This window comes from Lycorma delicatula, chromosome 8 (assembly GCF_047948215.1).
Source record: "Lycorma delicatula isolate Av1 chromosome 8, ASM4794821v1, whole genome shotgun sequence".
In the NCBI taxonomy this organism is placed as follows: Eukaryota; Metazoa; Arthropoda; class Insecta; order Hemiptera; family Fulgoridae; genus Lycorma; species Lycorma delicatula.
The window spans coordinates 9,341,481-9,364,644 of record NC_134462.1 but is presented as its reverse complement, the minus strand read 5'-3'; the positions used below and the strand labels follow the sequence as shown (position 1 = coordinate 9,364,644).

The following is a 23,164-nucleotide window of genomic DNA, read 5'->3' as shown; positions in this document are numbered from 1 at the left end:
ATGACCTAAATTCCCGCACACCAAGCATTTATTTGTACTTTGACAGTCCTTAGTCTGGTGCCCTTACTCACCGCAGTTGATACAAAGGCTCGTCCTGTTGGGACCACTGCACCTTGCGGCCCCTTGATTGGTGCCCCAACATTTGAAGCTCCTGGCTTCCTCCACCCTACAATGGACCTACATGACCTGAACTCTTTTATGAGTGTAGAGCCTCCTTGCAGCCACCTCATCCACAGGCAAAACCACATTCCAGGTCGATACAATTAAAGGCATGCAGCTGGATTTGCACGCAACACTAATACAGTCAATAATTTCTTTTGCTTCTGTGTCCTGACAGATATCCCTAATACTAATGGCAGACATCTTAGAAGGCTTTACCCTACTGGTCACCTTCTCTTCCCTTAACATCTCCTTTCTAATAGTCCCAGAGGCCTCAACTTTCTCTCTTACTTTCAGTTCCAACTCTTCTCTAGGACCTTTCCTTATGGAGAGTACCTTCGTACTCTAAGGGCAAACACCTAGCTAGCTCATTATACTAACATACTGTAGTTTTGAATTATGTGTAAATTTTCATTTCAGGACTAGTCGGCGAGTGAGATATCTATGGTGCAGGGGGTGGACTTCGCTCCGTTCACAATTTTGGTTGGTACTTACAGGCAAGTGTCAAGGACATTTCATTATGGCAGAGATAGCGCGTACTGTGTGTTATGTATTGTTACGACTACTTACAACCATGCTAAAGTATAGTAGTGATATCAGTAGTGACTAATAAACTTGATCCACAACTGCAAACAATTATCAGTGGAAAGTTACAGCTACATAAATCTCATTAATCGTATAATGTTTAATTTTTTTATGTGAATTACCTATGTATGTCACTTATTGTAAGTTTTTAGGATAAATCTCATATCATTAATTACAGTCAAAATATTTCATTTCATAATGTAAATCAGTTATTATGTTTCTTAATTGGTCATTAAATAAAAACATCTGATTATTATTTTGTATGATTTACTTACATTGTAAATTTTACAATGTAATCAAACTATGGCAGGCTGGATTCTGGGCATGTCCATGTGCCGGATTGGTGATACTCGCGGGCTGGTGTTGGCCTGTGAGCCATAGTTTGCAGACCCCTGTTCTAGGAAATGGGTCTGTTGTGAACAGAAATTTTTCTTTTTTTCAAGAGAAATACTCATTCACACTGGGAACCTGAGATAAATAACAGCAAACACTAATCAATTTAATAAAAATGCTAATAAAAGTAAATGTTATCTTAGATCATCCCTTCTTGTTATTATATGATTTTTCTACTAAAATATGTCTACAGTATTTCACTCAAAAAATTTCCATTTAATCCTAATCTTATTTCTTTTTACAATCACAATCTTTCAGTTCTTGTGGTTGAAGTTATCTTTCAGTTCCTCCATAACTAATTCCACCTAGAATTAAGATATTATTGAAAAATTACATTTTAGAAGTTCAGAGCATGAAATATTTTGTAATATCGACAATAATTACATGTGTGATATTTGCAATATAAATAAACTTTAAAGAAATATAGTGTTTAATACTAGAAGAGGAGAAACTGAGGCTAGTTTATCAGTTACCCTGTAATTTTACTTCAATGACATTTATGATATAAGTATATTATTTTTTTACTATTTACTTACATCCTATTCTACCTTATGGTATAAATGTTTTACATAATAAAACCCACACCCTTCTTTTATGTATCTCTTTCTTTGTTTTATTTTTATGCATTATCCTGTTACTATGAAACTATAAAAATTATTCATTATAAAAGAGATTTATAAGAATGAGTCTGTTGTTATTCTACTCCTTAAAAAATGTTTGGCACTTAATTTATAAAATTATAAGACAATTTTTGTTATTGTTCTTATTTTCTAAAGTATTTGATAAAAAGATGAAATATTAACTTTTAACTTATCTTAAAAGCATACCGTAATAATAAAATTTCAGCATAGTTTTAGGAAAAAAATGTCTACTAACAGCAATTTCCCAGTTTCTGGAAAATTTTTATATTCTATAGATAACAAAAAGATTCCATTTTCAATTTCAATAAAGCTTTTGATTTAATTCCATATTTTTACTGATGAAAAAAGTAAGTGGCTATGGTACCAGAGGAGCTGCTTACAATTGGTTAGTCATGTTATACCAACCATAAACAAGTAGTTAAAACTTCATCTTTTGGTAAGAATAGACATGTAAAAATTTAGATTCTCACTTAAAGATACAGAATATGGAGTGCCTCAGGGAAGTGTTCTTGGTCACGTGCCTTCTTTATTAATGAGATTTACTCAAAATCTGAAACCATTCATTGAAATCCTTTTTGCAGATAACATAATTACATCTGATGACAATTATTTAAAAGGAACTGAAAGTTGTATGATAAGAACTAAAAAACATATTTAATGGATAGATTGTAACCATCTAACTTTAAATATAGATAAAACAATTGGCATTGTGCTTCTCAAGTAGGCATAATATTGCTGATCAAATGGATAAAATTCCTATTAATGATAAAGACAGTGCTCTGTTGCCCATAAAGTGAAATTTCTGGATGTTTTATTAAATAACAAATTCTTATAAAATGATCAAATTGATTTTGTTTGTAATGAAATTAAGCTGCAATGTTTTGCTCTAGAGTGATATCAATAGAATGCTATGCTTGAAATCATTATTAAATATTTATTATGCCTACATACATTCTTGTATAAAGTATTATGTTATTTTTTGGGACTCTCAAAAATTCAGAATGGTTTTTTAATAAAAATGGGTGATCAGAAAATTATCTGGCACCCATAAGTATGAATCTTGTAGACCTACATTTATAAAATTAAATATATTATTATCTTGGCCTTGTGTTTATATTTATGAATGTGCAATCTTGCTAAAAAGAGTGGTCACTTATTCTTAAAAAATAATATCCACCTTCTTGACCAAACCAGATGATGGAACTGTTTCAGTATAATTCAACATAATATACATCTTACAAGAAAGCACCTTAATATGCTTCTGATTCCCTTTTTAAAATGTAGTAAAAATTTTTTCCATAGCTTAATTAAAATACAATTAAAAGATTTTCTTCTATGACAACAATAACTGGATGCCGTCAATGTGAATATAAACTGTGATCAAAATAATCTTCAATAGCAGCTTCTGAATTTTGAATTATTTTATAGTAATATATTATATTTAATGTAATTTACCTTAACATTATTTTATGTTTGTATTTAAATAATTAAAAGAAACTTTTAACACATCTTTTTTTATCTTATAATTTATTTTTATATTTAAATTTACCTTATACTGATGTGACCTACATAATGAATTTTTGTTTTGATCAGAATAAACATTTATTTATTTATGTCTGCCCACTACTTACTTCAATACAAAATTCTGCAAGATCACATTTTGAATCGAACATTAAAGTCCATATAACATTGTTGCAATCAAAAAATGAAACATAATTATTTTCCTGCACCTAAAAATGAAAAAAAGGAATCATAATATTATGATAAAATGAATTTATATTATATCAATGAAATTAATCCTATAATTACACTGAGAGATAATAGTAAAATAAAATAAGATACCTAATGATTAATTCACCAATTTAGAAATAAATTAAAAATTTCATTAGACTGAAAAGAAAGATCTGTTTTCTTTTTTCCATAAAAAGGTTAATTTGTTGATCCTTAAGTTTCTACTGCCATTGTTCTTAGGTCACAGCCACTGAGAGGCTTTTTCATGTATTGCTAGTAATCTAACAAATCTGTATATGATTTAACTTACGCAAAAAAAAAAACCTAAATAAAATATGAGAGTAATCATGCAGGCAGATAGTCCACAGTCAAGTGTATATTCCATCATCCTCACATCATTTCTACTGAGAGTATCTGGAGAATGGCATAATACTTCAATCGTATACTCTGCTACTCTGCATGGGAATCCTGAACCTGGGTGGTTTCTGTAGAAATCTTTGAATATGTTGCCTATTATTAAAAAATAAATGTCACATTATTATACATGACTATTCTCAGTTCAAAATTCAGTCTTTATTTTTCAGTGTTGCATAAAATTTTTTAGCTCTTTGTAAAAAAAGTACTCCACTTTTATATAATTCTCAATATTTTGAGGCCAATGATTGTAAAAATACTAAATCTTGGTTATAAAAATATCATAATAAAGTTAATGATCTCTATAACCGAGTTTACCTTGCAGAGTGAATAAATGAAAAAAAAGCTCTGAATACATGCAAGTATGTAATATGTTGGTAAATTACTTTTTGGTTTTATATCTCAGTAAGTTTACCCTACAATCATAAAATTTAGTATGGTAGCTTATGGGGAATAGTTGCAATTAAATTTTAAAAATAAAACTACAAGTGATGGGAAGATTATTCTATCTCTAATAAGGTTGAAACTATTTGCTGTTTAGTGATATTTATCTCAACAAAAAATTACAAGAATGAAAGAATAGTATTGAAAAAATCATGAAGCTTCTATCTTTAAATATCTGAGTTTTATATATTGTTTAACTTTTGATTAACCGATAGGTTAATATATATTTAATATTGATAAATATGAAATATAGTTTTCTAGACGAGTCTTTATGAGGCTGTTTTAGTTTTTAATCCTCAGAAGTATGTGATATAATTGAATTTCAATGAATTAGAGAAATACATCCTGTATAATTTTGTAGAGCTTTTATACAGCTTTTGCTGGTATTTTAGTGTTGCCTATAATCATCAGAACTATCAGTAAAAATTATATAATTTATTAATTATACTTACACCAAACCAGTATTTACTTGTGACATATGATCGCGTAATATGATCTTTCTTATCACGATATAAAATAATTTGAAAATGTTTTATATCAGTATTCCCTAAAAATGCTGCTGCTAGTCTACCATATGAAGTATATTTACTATCCTTACTGAAAGAAAAAAAAAACTAAAATATAAACACTATATTATGCCCATAAGACAAATCAATAGAATAATTACCAATTAAAACAGCAAACAAAAGTAAAATAACTGTAAAAGCCTGACTCTATTTAAAAATATTTATAACATTTTCTTGCTGTGGCATTTTTTCTATTTTAAAATTTATTGTGGTAAGGTTTAAAATTCATTTTATTACTAAATCCTAATGTGTTCTGGCTTTAAATCCTGTTAATTAAATTTATTTATTAATCAAACTTCATACTGTTCCTATAGTGTATTTAAAATCTAAAGGCAGGTCCTCCCTATAAGCTCCTCTACCCCACTCCTATAACCAGCATGAGGAACACATGCTACTGGTTGTTACAAAAGCAAGACCTCAAAATGATATTGCTTGTACTTATTTTTATTTTTCTTATTCTACCATATTCATTTATTTTGGTGTTATTTATTTATTCTACTGTATTTATTTATTTATTTAAGCTACTACATAAATTATTTTGTATAAAATTATTTTACGTTTTATGTTTATAAAGTATAATATGAATTAACGTTTTTATTAATTACTTAAATTAATTTTACGTTTATTATAGTATGAACTTAATATTGGTAGTATTCATAATTTTTTTTTAATAATAAATTTAATAATGATTATAATTATATTACTGTTAGTTAGGTTTCTTTAACACTTTATTTATGTATTTTTTTGTACAATTTAATGTTTTTATTTTGTAGTTTTGTAGGCCTACAAAGCTCAAAAGAATATTAGTTATTGGTGTGTATGTGCTATTTAGAAATAACTTTTGTAAATAACTACGCCACATCAGAGAAAATCGTAACATTATAGCCTAAATGAACAACTTATTTCACATACTTTTGTATTACATCACTGTTTCTGTTTATTTATAGCAAATCCTTAGTTATCATACTTGAAAAAAAAACAAAACATATACTTTCAATAAATAAATTACTTCATATATATCTTGAACAAAATATTAGGCATAAATAATTTTATTTGTAATAAAAAATTACCAAAACATATTTCATCACTATAACAGTAATATACAATGGATACGGTGCAAGTCATTGCAAATTAATGGATGTGACTTTTGGAATACACTACCTTTGTGGCTGGTGGTAAGAGAAGAAGTCACCGAGTGAAGTTAAGAGCAGTGGAGGGGATGTAACGTGCACTAATGACCCCCTTCGGATATTACATACGCTATAGTATATATATATATATATATATATATATATATCAAGCAGCGATCTGAAGCACAAAGGAAACTCATGAAAAATTTCAACTGAACATCTTACACACTTGAGGTGGCAATAAATAGGTTACAAATTATTTTTCTTACTAACTTTTAAACATAAATTTTATATCATACCAGTATATTTTTTACACAAAGATTCTATTATATAAATTAGTTTTATGATAATCAATGAGACTTGATTTTGTCTAGTAACATTATCAGATTATGAATCTACTGTTAGCAACTTTTACAACCATAACACTCTCACACACATCATGTAATTTTCCTTTTATTTGATGATTTTTCTTTTTACTTCCTTGTATGAAGTAAAGAAAGTATTGTGATCGCAAAAAAATTTCAGTTTTCAGATTTCAATGAAAATATCGATTTTCACCATCCCTGAATCGAATTTGACTATTTTCAGCGTGACGTCTGTAGGTACATATGTATGAATCTTGCATAACTTAAAAACGATTAGCTGCAGGATGTTGAAATTTTGGATTTAGGATTGTTATAAGATCTAGTTGTGCACCTCCCTTTGGGACTGCAATCAACTGAACCAAAAGTGTCCAAAAAAGCCCAAAATAAAAAAAATTTGATTTTGGACTTTTTCTTAACTGCAGTAATAAGCCCTCATTGAGAGCTTTTCAACGATATACCATAAATGGTACTTATTTTCATTAGTTCCAGAGTTATAGCCAAATAAAATTTTTATTAATGAAATATTTGGATCTTAGAAGGGAAGGCACATTGGTTCGAATCAGTCGTCATCTTCTTTTTTCTTTAATTTAAATATACTGATTTATTAATAATTAATACCCATGTTAGTTAAAAAAAATATATATATAATAAATAATTATTCAATAACAATAAGAAAAAAAATCATAAGTTATTAGTGAAATAACATTTTACATACTTTTAAAGATGTATATATGTAATTTAATAGGTGTACGAGGTAGTCATGTGGGCAAACATCAAACATTTTTAATATACTATACTGGCAAATATCAAGTTAGGCTTTAGAAATAATTTCTAAATATATATATATATATATATAATTCTTTCTTTTAACATAGTAAATTTTTTAAGAAGTTTTCTTAGCTGGATGTTAATGTTTTTTTATTCTTTCAAAACGACAACTCATAAGATATATAATATTTGTAAGTTATTTTTTAAAATAAGACTATTAAAAGTGAATATTAATCCTGATTTATTATTATTATTATTTTTGCATTTAGCAATGGTATATACCACCTACTTGGGTTTGGGTTATGCCAAGAGAATTATGTAAAACAGCATGGCCTGTCAAAAAAAAATGGTGGTATGTGTCAGAACAAAATCCCTAATGCTGGGCTTCAAATGATGTGATAAAAAACTAGAGTTTTTTAATTATGTATTCTGTCTTTTTTGAATGAGTTTGTATTTTTCCACATGATGGCAGCACTGTTTATAATGCATATCAATTATATTTTCAGCCATATTAAATGTGTAGTTCAAATTTGGCAGCTGAGTAATTAGGAGATTTTATTACGAGTGGTGATTTATTTTGTATGAAAATGATGGAAACGAGGATTTGCATTAATTTTGTGTTAGAAAAGGAATAAAGTGCATCAAAGTGATACAATTAATTATTAGGTGACCTGATTGCCCTGCTAGCCAGAAGTTAGTCACTTGTACAAACTCCATAATTACATTAGTAGGCAGTTAAAAACGTATTGACTGAGGTTGGGTCTGATTTCTGCTAATTTATCTCTACAGCTTCATTCTTCATTAGGTGCTTGAATACCCAAACATTACCCATTTTATCTACCAATCGGTAAGTACAATGTAATCTAACTCACACAATTACGCTGCACTTCTTTCTACCATTGTTCAGTATTACACCTCATTGATGGAATACTGAACGGAACAAAATATGCAGGATCTTTAACAAAATTCTTGTTAAATATGTAACTTCAAAGTATTTGGATAACCTTTGTTTCTGGAGCAGATTGTCATAAGCCCCTCTAATTTAAACACTACCTCCTCATGACTCACAAGTCTGAGGAGTATAGTTGCCACCCTGCAACGTTCCACCAAAATAAAATAGAGTTAGGCCAGTAAAGAATCAATAATAATACCACTTCTTGTAAGAGCAAACAAATCACTGCAATACCCATTACAACATTCTACCATTAACAGTAGCTAATAATAATGCCAGCTAGACTAAAGCAAAAGATAAATATTATCTGACAGTATCCCAAGTGTACATTTATCCCAAAAATTAAAACATTTAGTTTGTAATTTTTTGTAAGCTTATTTTGTAGACTTCCTCCAAAATTACGAGGCTCGGCTGATAAATTTTGCACACATATGCGTAGCATGGGAATGAAAACAGATATTGGAATGAAATAAAAAATGATTAAAAGTACAATAATTTAGCTACAAAATGCAATATTTATTTTTCTATATAATCCCTGTTTATACTTTTCCCAATATGTGATAAGTTTTTGCATTCCATCACTGAAAATTTCTGGCGGTCTTTCTCGGATCCAAATAGCCACAGCTTCCTTCACCTCGTCATCCGTGGTGTAGTGATTACCTTTGAGATCCTTCTTGAGATGAGGGAAGAAGTGGAAGTTGCATGAAGCCAAATCTGGTGAGTTTGGCGGATGCGGAATATGCTCAAACTTCAGCTTGTGGAAAGCCATCAGAGAGTTTGCGTGGTACCCATTGTGCACAGATTTTACGGTAATAAATTGCTCCATAATATGGCCTACTCATTCTTTAGGTAAACCTAACTGAATAACAATGTGTTGCTTGGTGATTCACCGGTCATTTTGAAGCAAATCATCCACCTCCTTTCGATGTTTCTTGTCAGTCACAGAAACTGGTTGTCGGCTGTGAGGTGCGTCCTCAATTGCCACATTACCAGCTTCACATTCATAAAATTTCAACACCCACCTATTCACAGTACTCCTGTCAACAGTTTCACTACCATAAACCACTTTTAAACGATGAAAAATATTCATAGGATTCACATTTTCTGCTGTTAAAAATTTGACCTCTGTTTTAACCGTGTTGACATATTGGCCTCACTCAATTCCATTTTAACTGGTACTGAAAACAAACTGGTAAACGAATTTCAATGCATTATCGCAGATTTGTAGAGGGGGATTTTAGCCATCATGTGTTACCAAGCCAAACTCGATAGTACCTTTTGTCTCCATCTAGCACACTAGTGTACAAAATTTATCAGCCGACCCTCGTAGTTTACTTGATATTGAATCTTTGTAGTTTATTTTAAATTACTGAATTAAAATATCTGTAATTAGAATTCCTTTTCAGATTTCATTAAATTCATTTTAACTGTAGAAAGCTAATGTTTGGCAGAAAATACACTAAACCAAACATATATTACATTTTATAAGAGTTTTATTTTCAAAACCCAACACAACTTATGCAGTAGTAAAAGCATCACACAGCACAGCACACTATATTCTCTAATAGTTTCTGTAGACAGGTTTGTTACCATAGTTTTAGTCATTCAATTTCTTTTATCTTTTGACAGAAAGACTAACTCTACATGCAGTAAATGACTGATTTTACAGTTTTGTTTATAGAAACATATTATACATTCCGATATTTAACATACTGAGAAAAATGTATCAAATACATTGATTCCATTCAGCAGGGGAAGTAATCTAGATATATATTTGATTTAGAGGAGGACTGAATTTACGGTGTCAAATCTGTAATTACAGTTTCATGAGTACATAATGATGAAGTTTTATAAGTATAGATAACTAATTTTAAAATTTATTTTATTTGATGTTAAGTGTCAAATGAACTTTTCATTAGTAGAACACAATCGCTGCAAGTTTATTTAATGTATTCATCAACAGTTAGTTTTTATGCTATAATGATAACCATGCTATGTCATAATGAACTCCTGACAACTTTTGTTGTATTTTACTATACACCATGTAAACGAAAATAGTAATGGTAAAATAACATCTCAAAAAATTTAAATGTACTTTCTAGAAATCACTTCCAGCAATGAACAAAAATACACTGAAGGGTGATTCATGTTTGGTGTAAATATACCTAAAATTAACAGATGCATAAAATAAGTTATACTATTAAATACACAACATTGACATGAGTAAAATTATTACTACTTACAATATAAAACACTGAACAACTTTAACAAGAAACAACTTAAGCGATGGATTAGAAGATTGACTATTAGTACTACTGGTCGGCGTTGATGAACAACAAGGAGTAAAACCAGCAGGCACTGATTGTGGCTGATTATTGCTTGCTAAAGTTGCAATATTGGAAACAGGTAATTTTGAAATGTTACTATCAAAATCATACGAAGTTTCCAATTCTGTATTCTTTGGTGCAGCAAATACTGATGCTAATGTATGTCTATATAAAAAAAAAAAACTAGTATTAGCTTTTTGATTATAATAATGTTCCTAAATGAATTATTTATAAAAATGATTAGACCTACATAATCTATAAACAAGAAAAATTAAGCAGTTAATCATTGCTCATTTAAAACAAATTCAACTTAAATAAATCTCATTTTACTCATATTAGATATTTATAAAAAAAAGTATAAATATTCCTTAGTTAGAGCTACTTTAAGATAGAAGATGACAAGTAAAATTAAATCTTTCATTAAAAAAAAATAATAATAGTAACCACAGTTTAAAGGGAGATATTACATACACTACTTGAGTAATAAATATATATGGCAAATCTACTTTTGGTATTTTATTCTTCATCTTTATGTAGCCATCTGTTATTGAATGTTGATAACCAACTGGGCAACTATAAAATTATGTTGTAGTTGGCCTGGAAAACTACTATCTTAAACTCTTTAACCATGAAATTTTCTATGGACCTGTACCTCAGCTTTCCGCTGTTTTCCTTTTTAATATGACCTGAAAGTTGACAGTTCTTTAGAAGTCTTATCACTATATGCAAAAAGCATTACAGCTTTTTCCATTTGATAATCATTACTAAATCCATGCTTGTATCCAGCCTTGTAAGTACAAGTACATCACTGTGAATGTTATCTCTTCAATTAATTTTAAGATTTATTCATAGGCCTACATATTAAGGGTTCAATGATGTTTCTGATAAAAATCCAAGAGTCAACAAGGTACAACAGCTATAGAAAAGGTGTGAAGTTAATTATTACATATTACTATGCCAAGCTCATTGAAATTTAGGTAATATTCAACCTTAGGTCCATCATAACCAAATATCAAACTGATCCCTTAGACTATAATAAATGAGTGGGGCCATGACACTATTTTGATTACAACTGTTAAGTACAAGATACTTTTACTATTCCTATAATAGGCCAAGTGGTGATATCTATTGGTTAATGTATGTATTAGAGTGTTGAGTCAGGTGATGTTTCGACACTACACAAAGACTGGTTTTAATTGCCATATAGCACGGATGTGCTGAACACAACTCAGCAATGTAGTTTATTTCCTTTTATTATTAGTATTAATAAATATAGTTATTATTAATACTCTGTTTATTCACTGGCTAAAACCTGGATCTCAACAATAACTAATAAACATTTTTATCAGTTTTACAGTATCTAACATGCCATGTTAATCAGTAATCGCAAACATAACCATTAATGTAATGAAACATTTTATACTTCCACCAATAAAAGTTATGAGTAAATATTTTATTCTGACTGGTACCATATGATAAATTATGTAGATCACATTAGAAATATGTAGTTGTACTATTCTGCTACTCCACAGATAACAGGAACTTGATACATCTGCTTGGATGGATTAAAGGAAACCGAGACAAAGGGTTTGTCAGGCTTCAAAAATAATAAATAAGTTTGTGTGTGTATATAAAAGAAAACAAATGTTTAAAGTCCGTACTAATAATTATAAATACTAAACAAAACAAAAATTAAAAAAAAAAATGTAAGTTAAAATAATTAAAAAATTGCATAGGTTAAAAATAAAAAAACAATTTAGAAGGTGTTAATGACATTTGTAATATTACTTTTTCACATTAAACACAGGTACATTAAATTTAGCTTTTTTGTTTTAACAAGTAATAAGCTTCTGTAAAAGTAAAATCTTTTAATTAATAGATTTCCAAACTCTTTTAAGTGAATTACTAATTTATTAAAAACAACAACTGAAGCATAATAACGCCTTTTCTCATATGCTTATGTATAATGTTATATTACACGAAAATAATTGTGATCTGGTATTTTAAAGATGGATTTGCTGATTACACTGATAAACATAATTTTTGTTTTCTAACATGCAATATATGATTTTAAACTGTTTTTTGATGATGAAAAGAAATATGAACTCAAAATTTTTCTCTCACTCACCATTTTTGAAACATTTTATTTAAAATTTAATTAAATTAAAGTAATTTAAATTTTAATTTTAATTAAAGTAATTTTTTTCATTTTTCAACATATAGTTAACATTTTAAGTTCCTATATTGTATTTTGTTAGCTCATTTTTTATTGTTTAACTTTGTTAACATAATTTGTAATCTATAAATAAACATTACTAGACAAAGAATTAAATCATAGATAGTCACATATTATAACATCATATCTAATACTGAAGAGTGAGCCTTCGTGGACGAGATTAATCATGTCTGTGCAGGTCAAAACATGTAGCTGAAAACACAGCTGTGTTGTTTGTATTAAGCACTGGATTTAGGAATGAATTAATTCTGATCAGTCTTATTGCTGTCTTAAGTTTGTTAACAGTGCAGTGCCATAATGCCTCGAAATTGTGTAAATGATGTGGATGCTTTTTGTTGTGTATGAGTTTCCCATAAAATAAAACAGAAAAAACATTACAACTTTAATTAAAAAAGCATATCATTTGTACTTTCAGTGTAAAATTGGTGATTAGGATAAGACGTGGGCTCTTCATATAGTATGCACTAATTGTTCTGTATATTTAAGAGGATGGCTGAAAGGTACACAGAAGGCTTTGCCATTTGGTGTACCTATGGTTTGGCATGAACCAAAGGATCATGTAACCAATTGTTACTTTTGTTTAACAAGTGTGACTGGAATTTCTATGATAGAATCTAAACATACTGTAAAATATCCTTCATTGCAATCTGCAATCAGGCCTGTACCTGACAGTGAAATTATTCCAGTTCCTGAGCCACCTGAGAATGTATGTTTCGAAAGCAGCGATGAAGAATCAGGCAGCACTGAAGAAGACAACAATGATTTTGATTTTGAATTATCTTCCAATAAGCCACATCTTATATTGCAAGATGAATTAAATAACTTGGTTAGGGATTTAAATTTATCAAAAAATCAAGCTGAACTGTTAGGATCAAGCCTGCAAAGGTTGGAATTTACAAAAAAAAAAATAATAATAAAAAAATTTCAGGCTTTTGAAGCCGACAAAAAAAACTTTCTCAGTACTTTATTGATGAAAATAATTTGCTCTATTGCACAAATATTGATGAGCTTATGTTGCACTTAGAGCAAGTTCATAAACCTGAGGAATGGTGCCTTTTCATAGATTCGTCAAAGTATAGTTTAAAAGTGGTTCTACTACACAATGGTAACAAATATCCTTTGATACCAATCGCTTATGGTATTAATTTGAAACAGGCATATGATGTCATGAAAGATGTTCTTGAAAGAATAAATTATAAAAAACATAGCTGGAACATATGTGGTGTTTTGAAAGTTATAGCTATTTTGTTAAGCATGCACTTAGGCTATACTAAGTACATGTGTTTTCTTTGTGAATGGGACAGCCGAGCTAGGGATAAACATTATGTTAGCAAAGTGGGAAAAACAAGACAACTTAACTCCAAATAGGAAAAATATTATTCATGAGCCCTTAGTTGAACGCAAAAAAATATTTTTACCCCCTCTCCATATCAAGCTGGACTAATGAAAAATTTTGTAAAAGCAATGAAGAAGGACAGTCCCATAATTTTGTACATCAGGCAGAAATTTCTGAATGTAAGTGAAGGAAAAATTAAAGAAGGAATGATTGTTGGTTCTCAAATAAGAAAGTTGATATTTGCAAAAATATTCTTGGCAAACAAAAATTCGGCAATTACCATGATATTGTTAATCAACTTCTTACTTTATTCAGAGCTATGGGATTAATATGTCTTTGAAAATAAATTTCCTTTACTCACATCTGGATTTTTTCCTGGATAACCTTGGAGACGTAAGTGACAAAAACGTTTCCACCAAGACATTTTGATGATGTAAAGCCAATAAAAGGAATACAAAATAAAGGGAAATGGAATACTAACTTGCTAGCCGACTACTGTTGGACATTAATTTAGGATGTGCATGAGGCTATTTATAAAAGAAAAGCATCAGTGAAATCATTCTAACATAGCTATGGCCATGCAAAATTATAATTTTTTTAGAAATTTTAACTACATTTTCCCTTAATTTTTTTGAAGCGTAATTTATTTAAAACTAAGGATGATAGAAAAATTGTATTTATAGATCTGTAATGTACACAAAAAAAGCAATTCAAGAAATCATATCACATTTAGAGAAACATAAAATTTTTTTTTTTATCAGTGTTATATTTAATGTTACTATTTTAAAAAATTATTTAAATAAAGTTAAAAGTTATTATTTCTTTTATTGCAAACTCATAAAAATATAATTTAAAAATATACTCAACAATGAAAAAAACACTTGTACACATCTTGAACCATCCAACTACAAGAAAAAAAACAACTGTTCTTTTTAATTATGTTTGTCAATCAATTAAATTGAAATGACTAAACTACACAAAGTTCTACTGACAAATAACAATACACAGTTAAAAAAGATAAAGTAGATATAGAAAAGCATTTCATTACAACACAGAGCTTATTCACCGTCATATTAGAAAATGAAGCCTTTAAAATATTTAAGTAATAGTTATGGTCAGTCTGATAGTGAAAAGATAAATCTTACCATTAGCTCAACTGAATGTCTAAAAATTAATGCTAACAATTTTGATTCTACTAAAAACTCATCAAGTAAATTAATGTGGCCACAAAAATTGGCTTATTTTAGTAATTCTATTCCACTATTCAGGATGTGCACTATACACATTACATAATATAAACATACCTATGCAAACTTTCATTATTTAAGACAAAAAACAGCTAATTCAAGAAAAGTAAACAAATAATCAAAAGATAAATAAAACAAATCATCTTACCCTGCACTTAAATCCGAATCTTTATTAGCAGAAAACATATTTGTAAGAGTAAAAATTTTCAAAAGTAACGAAACAAATGAGAACTTTTTATTACAATGTAGGTTATCCTCACTTCTAATAACAACTTTACGTTATTCAAAATACAAAACATAAACGTCACTCAAAAATTTCATGATTACTTTCAAACTAAAAAAAACTTTTTTTATCCGACATTGATACGATCAAAATAAAACGATTGTGTTGTAAAATATTAAACAGAAAAATAACATATTTACGAACTGTCTAGAAACGATAAGGTTAAGTCATAATAGAATAACTGCAACTTTCCATACTTTTAACAAAAATGTGAATTATACCTAACTACCAAGCCTGTCACACAGTAATCTCCAAAAGAAGTCGCACCTGTTTCAACTATTTTGAATCATCACTGAACAGCTGATCACGTTAGAGGACGGTAATCTGTAGCAACTGTCCCGGACATAAAAGTTTTCTATGATCAGGAGCTATGCAATAGAGATAATACGTACAATAGCTTCACTGCTTGTCCATTTACACCGCGATATCGTTGACAAAACTGTGTGGAGGGGACAGAGCTGTGCACCTAATCACAGAAATGAAAATTTGCGTGAGACACTATTTACAGCTGTTGTTGGCGTGTGATTATTTGTGGAAACAAACGATTTTGTTTTGGTTGATAAGTTTGTTATCTTTTTGATAGTGTACTTCGAATTGTAGTGTAGAAGTAGTTCTCATAGTATTATCTTTGATTTTGTATTTATGTTAATTCTTTATTTTGTTATGCTGTTAATAGTATTATGTATAAGTTTTTAATTGAATAAATTAAATAACGAGAAAATAAAAATGTACTCTGAAGATGATGACTTTTCTCCTTACTCGTCGAATAGGTAAACATTATTATTTACTATTTCTTTTAATGTAAAATTTTATTGTCATGTTGAAAGTCATAATATTTCAGAGTACCATAAATAAAGATATAAAAAACTATCCTGCAATGAAAATTTGTTCGATTACAACTTATTACTCAAGTATGTTGTATTAATTATAATTAAGTAAGTTCCATTAGAAAAAAATCATCAGTTTAATTGAACTTTCAGCGAAAAATTAATCTTCTTCCCAATAACAAAACTACACTTTTAGGTTAAGTTTAGATTATTTTGTGATGTACATTATTAGATTTTTGTTTTAAATTGTATTTTTTATTATTATTAATAATAAAGTAATTGTCAGTTACTTTACTTAGATTAGCAACCATTTAAAAAAAACAAAAATAATTTTTGCTGCTTGTCTGTACCAAAATTTGAAAATTTTTTTGCAGAAGGAAGTTAAAGTAAACCATTTGTGTTGCTTCCACAGTAAAACATTATAAAATAATCCCCAAATTTAATATTTAACATCTATATTTTTTCCTTCTCATTATGTTGTCTTTTTATTAACTAATATTCAATCCACATATGTGCAACATTTGTGAATTTTTATTAAAATTTATGCAGGTGTATGTTTTTGTGACATCCAAAAAAAACTGTTTATATTGATGAATATATTATAATTTATTTTTTCACAAAAAATATCATTGCTGTATTAAATGATAGTATTATATAATTGTCATTCATTTTATTGGATGATGTTGTTGAAAGGCGATTATTAATGAATGATTTCAAATCTGTGATCTGTAATCATCTAAAAGAAATTTTAAAAGGTACTTTTCCATCAGAGTGCCACTTTAATTCTACTTTTTCTTTCTTTTTGTTCTGTTTAGCTTCTGGAACCACTGTAAGGTATTACTTCAGAGGATGAATGAGGATGATATGTATGCATTTAAATGAAATGTAGTGTTGTACAGTCTCAGGTTGACCATTTCTGAGGTGTGTGGTTAATTGAAACTCAACCACCAAAGAACACTGGTATCCACGATCTAGAATTCAACTCTAATTCCACTGTATAATAATTTATATTTTTGTATTTAATAATTGTAATATAAATAACTGACAATGTTTACTTTTATGATTTTGTATTTGTAGCCAATCAAAAGTTTTTTTTATTGCCTCCAGAATCTCAATGAAGGCATCGCCAATCACATTCTGACTGCACCAGAATTCTACAAGATATGTCTCTTTATGTCTTACTGTAATTCATTGTTCTTTATTTTGCCATTTTGTGATTCCCATAACCTTTCATTGGTTTGCATATATATTACCGCTGTTTGATTCCATTAAGCTATTTTTGTGATTAACTTTGAAGTGTTGGAAAACAGTAACATCTAAAGACATGATGCAATATGAATGCCATGAGTCACTGTAAATAATAGAGTATTTCTCTATGTTATTTTTAATTGCATTTGCAACGTAGCAAAGGACATATGCATTAACAAGGCAATATGCACCTGTGCTGTAACCCTGGCACTAACAAAAAAATAAAGATTTGTTTCAAGTCACAGCCCAAGTATTCATTGTTGAGGAACTATGCATCGTGCTTTATTTTTGTGTCTAGTAAACATGCTTTCATCTACTTTTACTATTGAGTGAGTGAGTTCTCAAACCGATTGCAAATGTACATGTTTATCTTAGTGAGGCAAGATTTGCAGTTGCGATGCCATTGAATTCTATCTCGATAAAAGCAAATACTGTTGCGTTGCAGTGTGGAAGTAGTATATTATGACCAAATATAATATTAATGAAAGATTACCAAAGTTAGAAAATGGCAACATTATAGTGATTAGTTTAATAATTAATCTCCTACTGTCTTATGAATCTGTTTAATATGTAATATTTTTACTTTTTTACTAGGTTACCCCAATTTACAGAATCATTTATTTACCAAGAGAGGATCCACGAATAATCACATTTGTAGTTTTGATCCTTAATCTTTTTAATTACTGCCCTTTGTGGTTCATTACTCTAAAATCATGCTTTCTTATTGAAATATTGTAAGATATTGGTACATGATACAAAAATCCCAAAGAAACCTTTTATAATTACTTTTTTTTTGTTATTTTGATTGTTGTTAGCATATTTATTTAATGACATTACATTTTTCCTTTCACAGTACATTCCACCTATTTTGTTTTTTGCTCTAAATTTGATTCTCATTGACAGTTGTGTTTTTATATATGCTGTGCTTTAATTTCTACTAATATGAGGGCTGTCCAGAAAGTAACGAATGTTTTGAAATAAAAAAAAAAAATTTTATTATATTCATATGAGAGGGACAATCTTAACCTATTTTTCTACTTAGTCGTCATTTAAATTGAGACACTTATCATAATGATGCACGAGCTTTCCAATTCCTTCTCTGCAGAAATCTGCTGCCTTAGATTTTTGGCACCCATCTTGCACAAAACTAGTGATAACCAAGCTTCCCCAATACAATTTTATCCAGTAAACTTTGTGAAATTTGGAGGAAATGAAGCAAGAGTTTCATAATCGTAATGCGGTGATTTTCACAAATTTTCATTGTCGGTTCATCAGTCAATGACATACCTGGTGCATGTACATACCTTTGTACATGCACCTTTATCTGAATTCTTCATCATGATGGAAACAGTTTGTCATCTATACTGTTCACTTTTCAAAAGTAATCTGATGTTTTTTCTTCATAAAGTTAGGGTTCACAATATATGCCTGTTGTGCCACAGTCCAGTATAATATTCTTTATCATGATTTCCTGGTACCTTGTTTGTTTTCTATTTTTTTTAAATTTTCATTACCCTGATTTAGCCTGTAATATGTATTTTGAGTTGGTTCTAATCAGTATAATTTTATGTTTAGAAATTGTCATTTTTATCAAAATCAATTTAGAGGTGATAATTTTCTTTCAATTCATGTCCTACAACTGCTCTACATTTATTAATAATAATCATTTCACCCTATTACCATTTTAATAATAATAATAACATTTACTGTTTTAATTCTTCTTCTATGTGTCTCAACTTATCCACCGTGATTATTCAAATGCCAATTCTTCTACAGTTGCAACACATTAGTTTAGATTCCTCTTCAAATTTCTTACTTCTTTCAATCTTATTTCTTAGATAAAGATATCTTTCATACTTAGATTCCTCTCTGTCATCATATTTCAGTTCTTTTTCAGTCATTATATGAACTTGTACTAGTAGTTCATATCTGTACCATCTTACCTTATTTTTTAATAGTTTTATAATTTTTTTGTTAACTTTTGGGTTTTTGCTTTTGGTTATTACAAATTCTCATTGCTAATTCTAGGGTATACACTAAAATTTATATCTACCTCATAACATCTGTCATTAGGGTGAGCCATTTCTATAAACAGCAGGCTGTGTCTAATTTTTTGGTTATTCTTAGAAATGCTCTTAAAAATGATTGCCTTTATGAGGTAGTAGTAGGTTCACTTAACTGTTATGCAAATTACAGCTGCCCATTGTTTGTACAGATGTTGTGAATAAGCTTTTTACTTGTGGTACACTTTTTTGCAGTATCTATATTCTTTACTTGAGGGTAATTTTTTTTCTGTTATCTTTTTACAGAATTCTTTTGTCCTGTGCCATTAGGTTTTTATGAGCAATTGAGTTAATTTAATGTTATCTAGCATTCATAATTTGGTAGCTAATTCTATGGTCCAATTATAGTAAGATTACTTGTGGTCAGACAAGCAGGTAGGATAGCTATTCACTGATTAAAACACTAAAAAGAACTATATAAAGTAGTTTAATGAGGTTTGTGTCACTATCTGGTTCATATTATATTTACAATGAACAGAAAGTAAAACGTGGGTTGAGAAATCATACATGACCTGGAAGGTAGCTTTTTGTTGAATGGTCTAAAAAAATTGGTCATATTTCAAAGCTATTTTGCATGTTTATTTTTTACATTTTAAATTCTTAGTTAGTTATTTTTCCAAATTAGTTGTTAAGTTATTGGTACTAACCAATTAATTAGTTATTGATGAAAATAGTAAATGGTAATTTTTTTTTTAAATTGTTTTCTAGCAGTAAAAAATTAGCTTTTCTGTTTGAGAAGAGCAGTGTTACTACCGGTGGCAATTCTAGTTTGATGTATAAAGCACCAAAACAGCCTCGTAATCAACAGCATCAGGATGACCATGCAAAAGCAGTCTCTTCAACCAGTCTTCGAAGTCAAGTTCATTCCAGTGACAGCTGTCTCAGCCTTATATTATTGAAAGTAGTGCAGACATTCAAATTGTTAGTATGTGTTTAGTTATTCTCTAGTATAAGGTTCATTATTTTTAACAGTGTTTTACAACTCAAGTGGTGGTTTGTACTTTTTTTCATTGCCTCGCTGAGTCGTACAGGTGATAAAAAAAACTGGAACTTTTAAAAATGCAACAAAAAAAATTTATTGACAGAAACCTAACCATTACAGCTAAAAAATGTAATATTTACATTTTTGAATGACAATGTTTCTTATTAAAAACTAGATGATACTATCATGTCAATATAGGGACTAAATATCGCCTGCATTTCAATGGACTTTAGATGCTGATAATATGCATTTGGTTAATTGAAGAATGCAGTGAGAAACTAGTTGATTTCTTACATTCCCTAATATGTCTACTGTTAGATGCTTGTAATTTTAGAAAATATTTGATTTTGGGAGTGGCTTGTGTCTCAAATCAGATCACATACCTCTGTAATGTTGTGGCACCTAACATACACCCTTACTTTTTTCAACACTATGCAGCACATTTAAAAAGATTTTCAAGTGAGTAATTTGTAAGGAGAATTCTTATCAGTGAATCATCATGAGTTCTTTATTGAATAATTTATTTTTTAATAGGTTTGGTAATACTGAAGTTTCACTAACGATTGTAACAATTGTATTATTTAAATGTGTTATTTTTTTTTAATTGTATTATTGAGTAATGCCCAGTTTTGTTTTGAAATTTAAAATAAATTATATTTTATTTTCTTTATACTGCATACATTTTTTTTAAGAGGTGGAGAAACTCCATTTATGGATGCCTAGGCAGTGTTGGGCTCGCTAACAGGTTTCACAAGATGTTATTAAATGCATATGTGATTGCGCACTGTCGACTAAATCTCCACCCCTGGCTTCCCACCCTTCCTGGTACAGCTGTTGTGCATTACTTTAGGAAAGGGGGAATATGCTCTCACACACATTCAGACACCACAGTCAACAGATATCGACCTCACACACCCACAAGGTACCTCACCACACACTCCACGACATCCAATCATTACTCCAGAATACATACCTCATGCCACATACTCTACACATCAGTCACATCCAATCACATAAACATCTCACAGGCAGTTGAACACTGCAGCATACACAGGTTACCATTGGACGCAGGAGCAGACTGCCCACGGTCTCATCGCACCCAGGTGACCCCGTCACGTATGGGGAACCCCCTAGGCTCTCAGCAGTGCGCCTGTCTGCCTCTGCACCCTCTGACAACCCCTTCTTGGCCTATGATTTTCCTTGTTAATGCATAATTTTGTCATTACCGCTCTTGCAAATTTGGAAACAGCAGACTAATATTCTTCACCATACAGCATCATCCTCATTAGTTCCTGCGGTTCAAACATTACATCTCTTCCAATGGCATCCATCATCTCCTGTATTTCTGTATTAAAACGAGGACAACAAAATAACACACGGAATGCTGACTCCTCAACCACACAGTCAGGGAATCCGTCTGAGTAATCCAACCCAAAATGGAATAGATATTCTCTAAATGGCCCATGGCCCAACAGCAACTGAATTAAATTAAAATCCAGCGAGCCATGGGTCCTTCTGGACCATATTCTAACATCCTTTATTACTCTAGAGGTCCACCTGTCCTTCTCACATTCATCCCATCTTTCTTGCCATGCCCTCATCAACTCCTTCGTGATGGCTGATCTTACCTCTCTTACCTCAGTCAGATTCAAGGTACAAGTTCTTGTAACCTTCTCCTGCGTGCAATCGCTAAGTTTACAGGAATCATCCCTGCCAAGACCACCACAGCCTCCAGAGAAACAGTTGTGGAGGCAGCACCTCCTATGGAAGTCCTCAACCCTCCCTCTATACTTTCTGTACCGCACCACGTTTGCCCAGAATTCTGCACTGTATAGCAGCATGCTGTGTGCAGTTGCTGTAAGTAACCTCCGCAGTTGTCCTGGACCCCCACAGTTAGGTAGAATTCCTGCTATATGGTGCGTGACTCTCTTCCTTTTCAGCAGCCTCAAACTCCAAATCTCGCCTTCCAAATCTCAGTCGGGAGTCAATCCATACTCCTAGATATTTTATTGAATTCTTTGACTCAATTCTTCTCCCACCTTGACTGACAACTATTCTTCATGCAACTTGACTGACAAGGTATGCTTGGCGGAGGATATATACTCCATAGAATTTAAATTGGTAATTAAATAATTTTATTTCACTTTAAATAATTGCCTCTTTTTGGTATATAATTTTTACAAAGGGCAAAGAATACTTGTTTTTTGTTACTCTGCTTGTTTATGTTAGTCTCAAATCACTTTGTTTACGTTAGTTAATAATCCATATTACATTCTAAAATACTGTATATCTTGTACAGTTTTTTTTTCTTGAATAGGGGGCTTGAAAGAGTTGCATTTCTTATTCATGTAATGAGGATAGATACCTTATTCATGTAATGAGGATAGATAGGACAGGTACCTTCACTACAGAAGATACCTGTTTAACGCTGGCAGTAATAAATATAAACTACATAAATATAAGACAT

General features: G+C 30.1%; 2 protein-coding genes across 4 annotated transcripts in view; one reads left to right on the top strand and one right to left on the bottom strand.

Annotated features, from left to right (window-relative positions):
• Nucleotides 1-15,870, bottom strand: part of LOC142329428 (FK506-binding protein 15-like) — a 60,082-nt gene extending 44,212 nt beyond the window's left edge. Inside the window, exons 1-4 of the mRNA XM_075374049.1 lie at nt 15,443-15,870; nt 10,392-10,640; nt 4,820-4,964; nt 3,410-3,508 (exon numbers count right to left, since the gene is read on the bottom strand). Of these exons, the coding sequence (XP_075230164.1) occupies nt 3,410-3,508; nt 4,820-4,964; nt 10,392-10,640; nt 15,443-15,480 (531 nt within the window). The 5' untranslated portion in view covers nt 15,481-15,870. The remainder of the gene's footprint in view (nt 1-3,409; nt 3,509-4,819; nt 4,965-10,391; nt 10,641-15,442) is intronic.
• Nucleotides 15,871-15,929: 59 nt separating this feature from the next.
• LOC142329427 (FK506-binding protein 15-like) overlaps nt 15,930-23,164 on the top strand; it is a 67,393-nt gene continuing 60,158 nt past the window's right edge. The window contains exons 1-2 of one of the 3 annotated variants that reach the window (XM_075374047.1): nt 15,930-16,347; nt 20,427-20,636. In XM_075374047.1, coding sequence (XP_075230162.1) covers nt 16,304-16,347; nt 20,427-20,636 — 254 coding nt within the window. In that variant the 5' untranslated portion in view covers nt 15,930-16,303. Of the gene's footprint in view, nt 16,348-20,423; nt 20,637-23,164 lie in introns of all 3 variants that reach the window. The other 2 variants (XM_075374046.1, XM_075374048.1) reach the window with 2 other exon arrangements.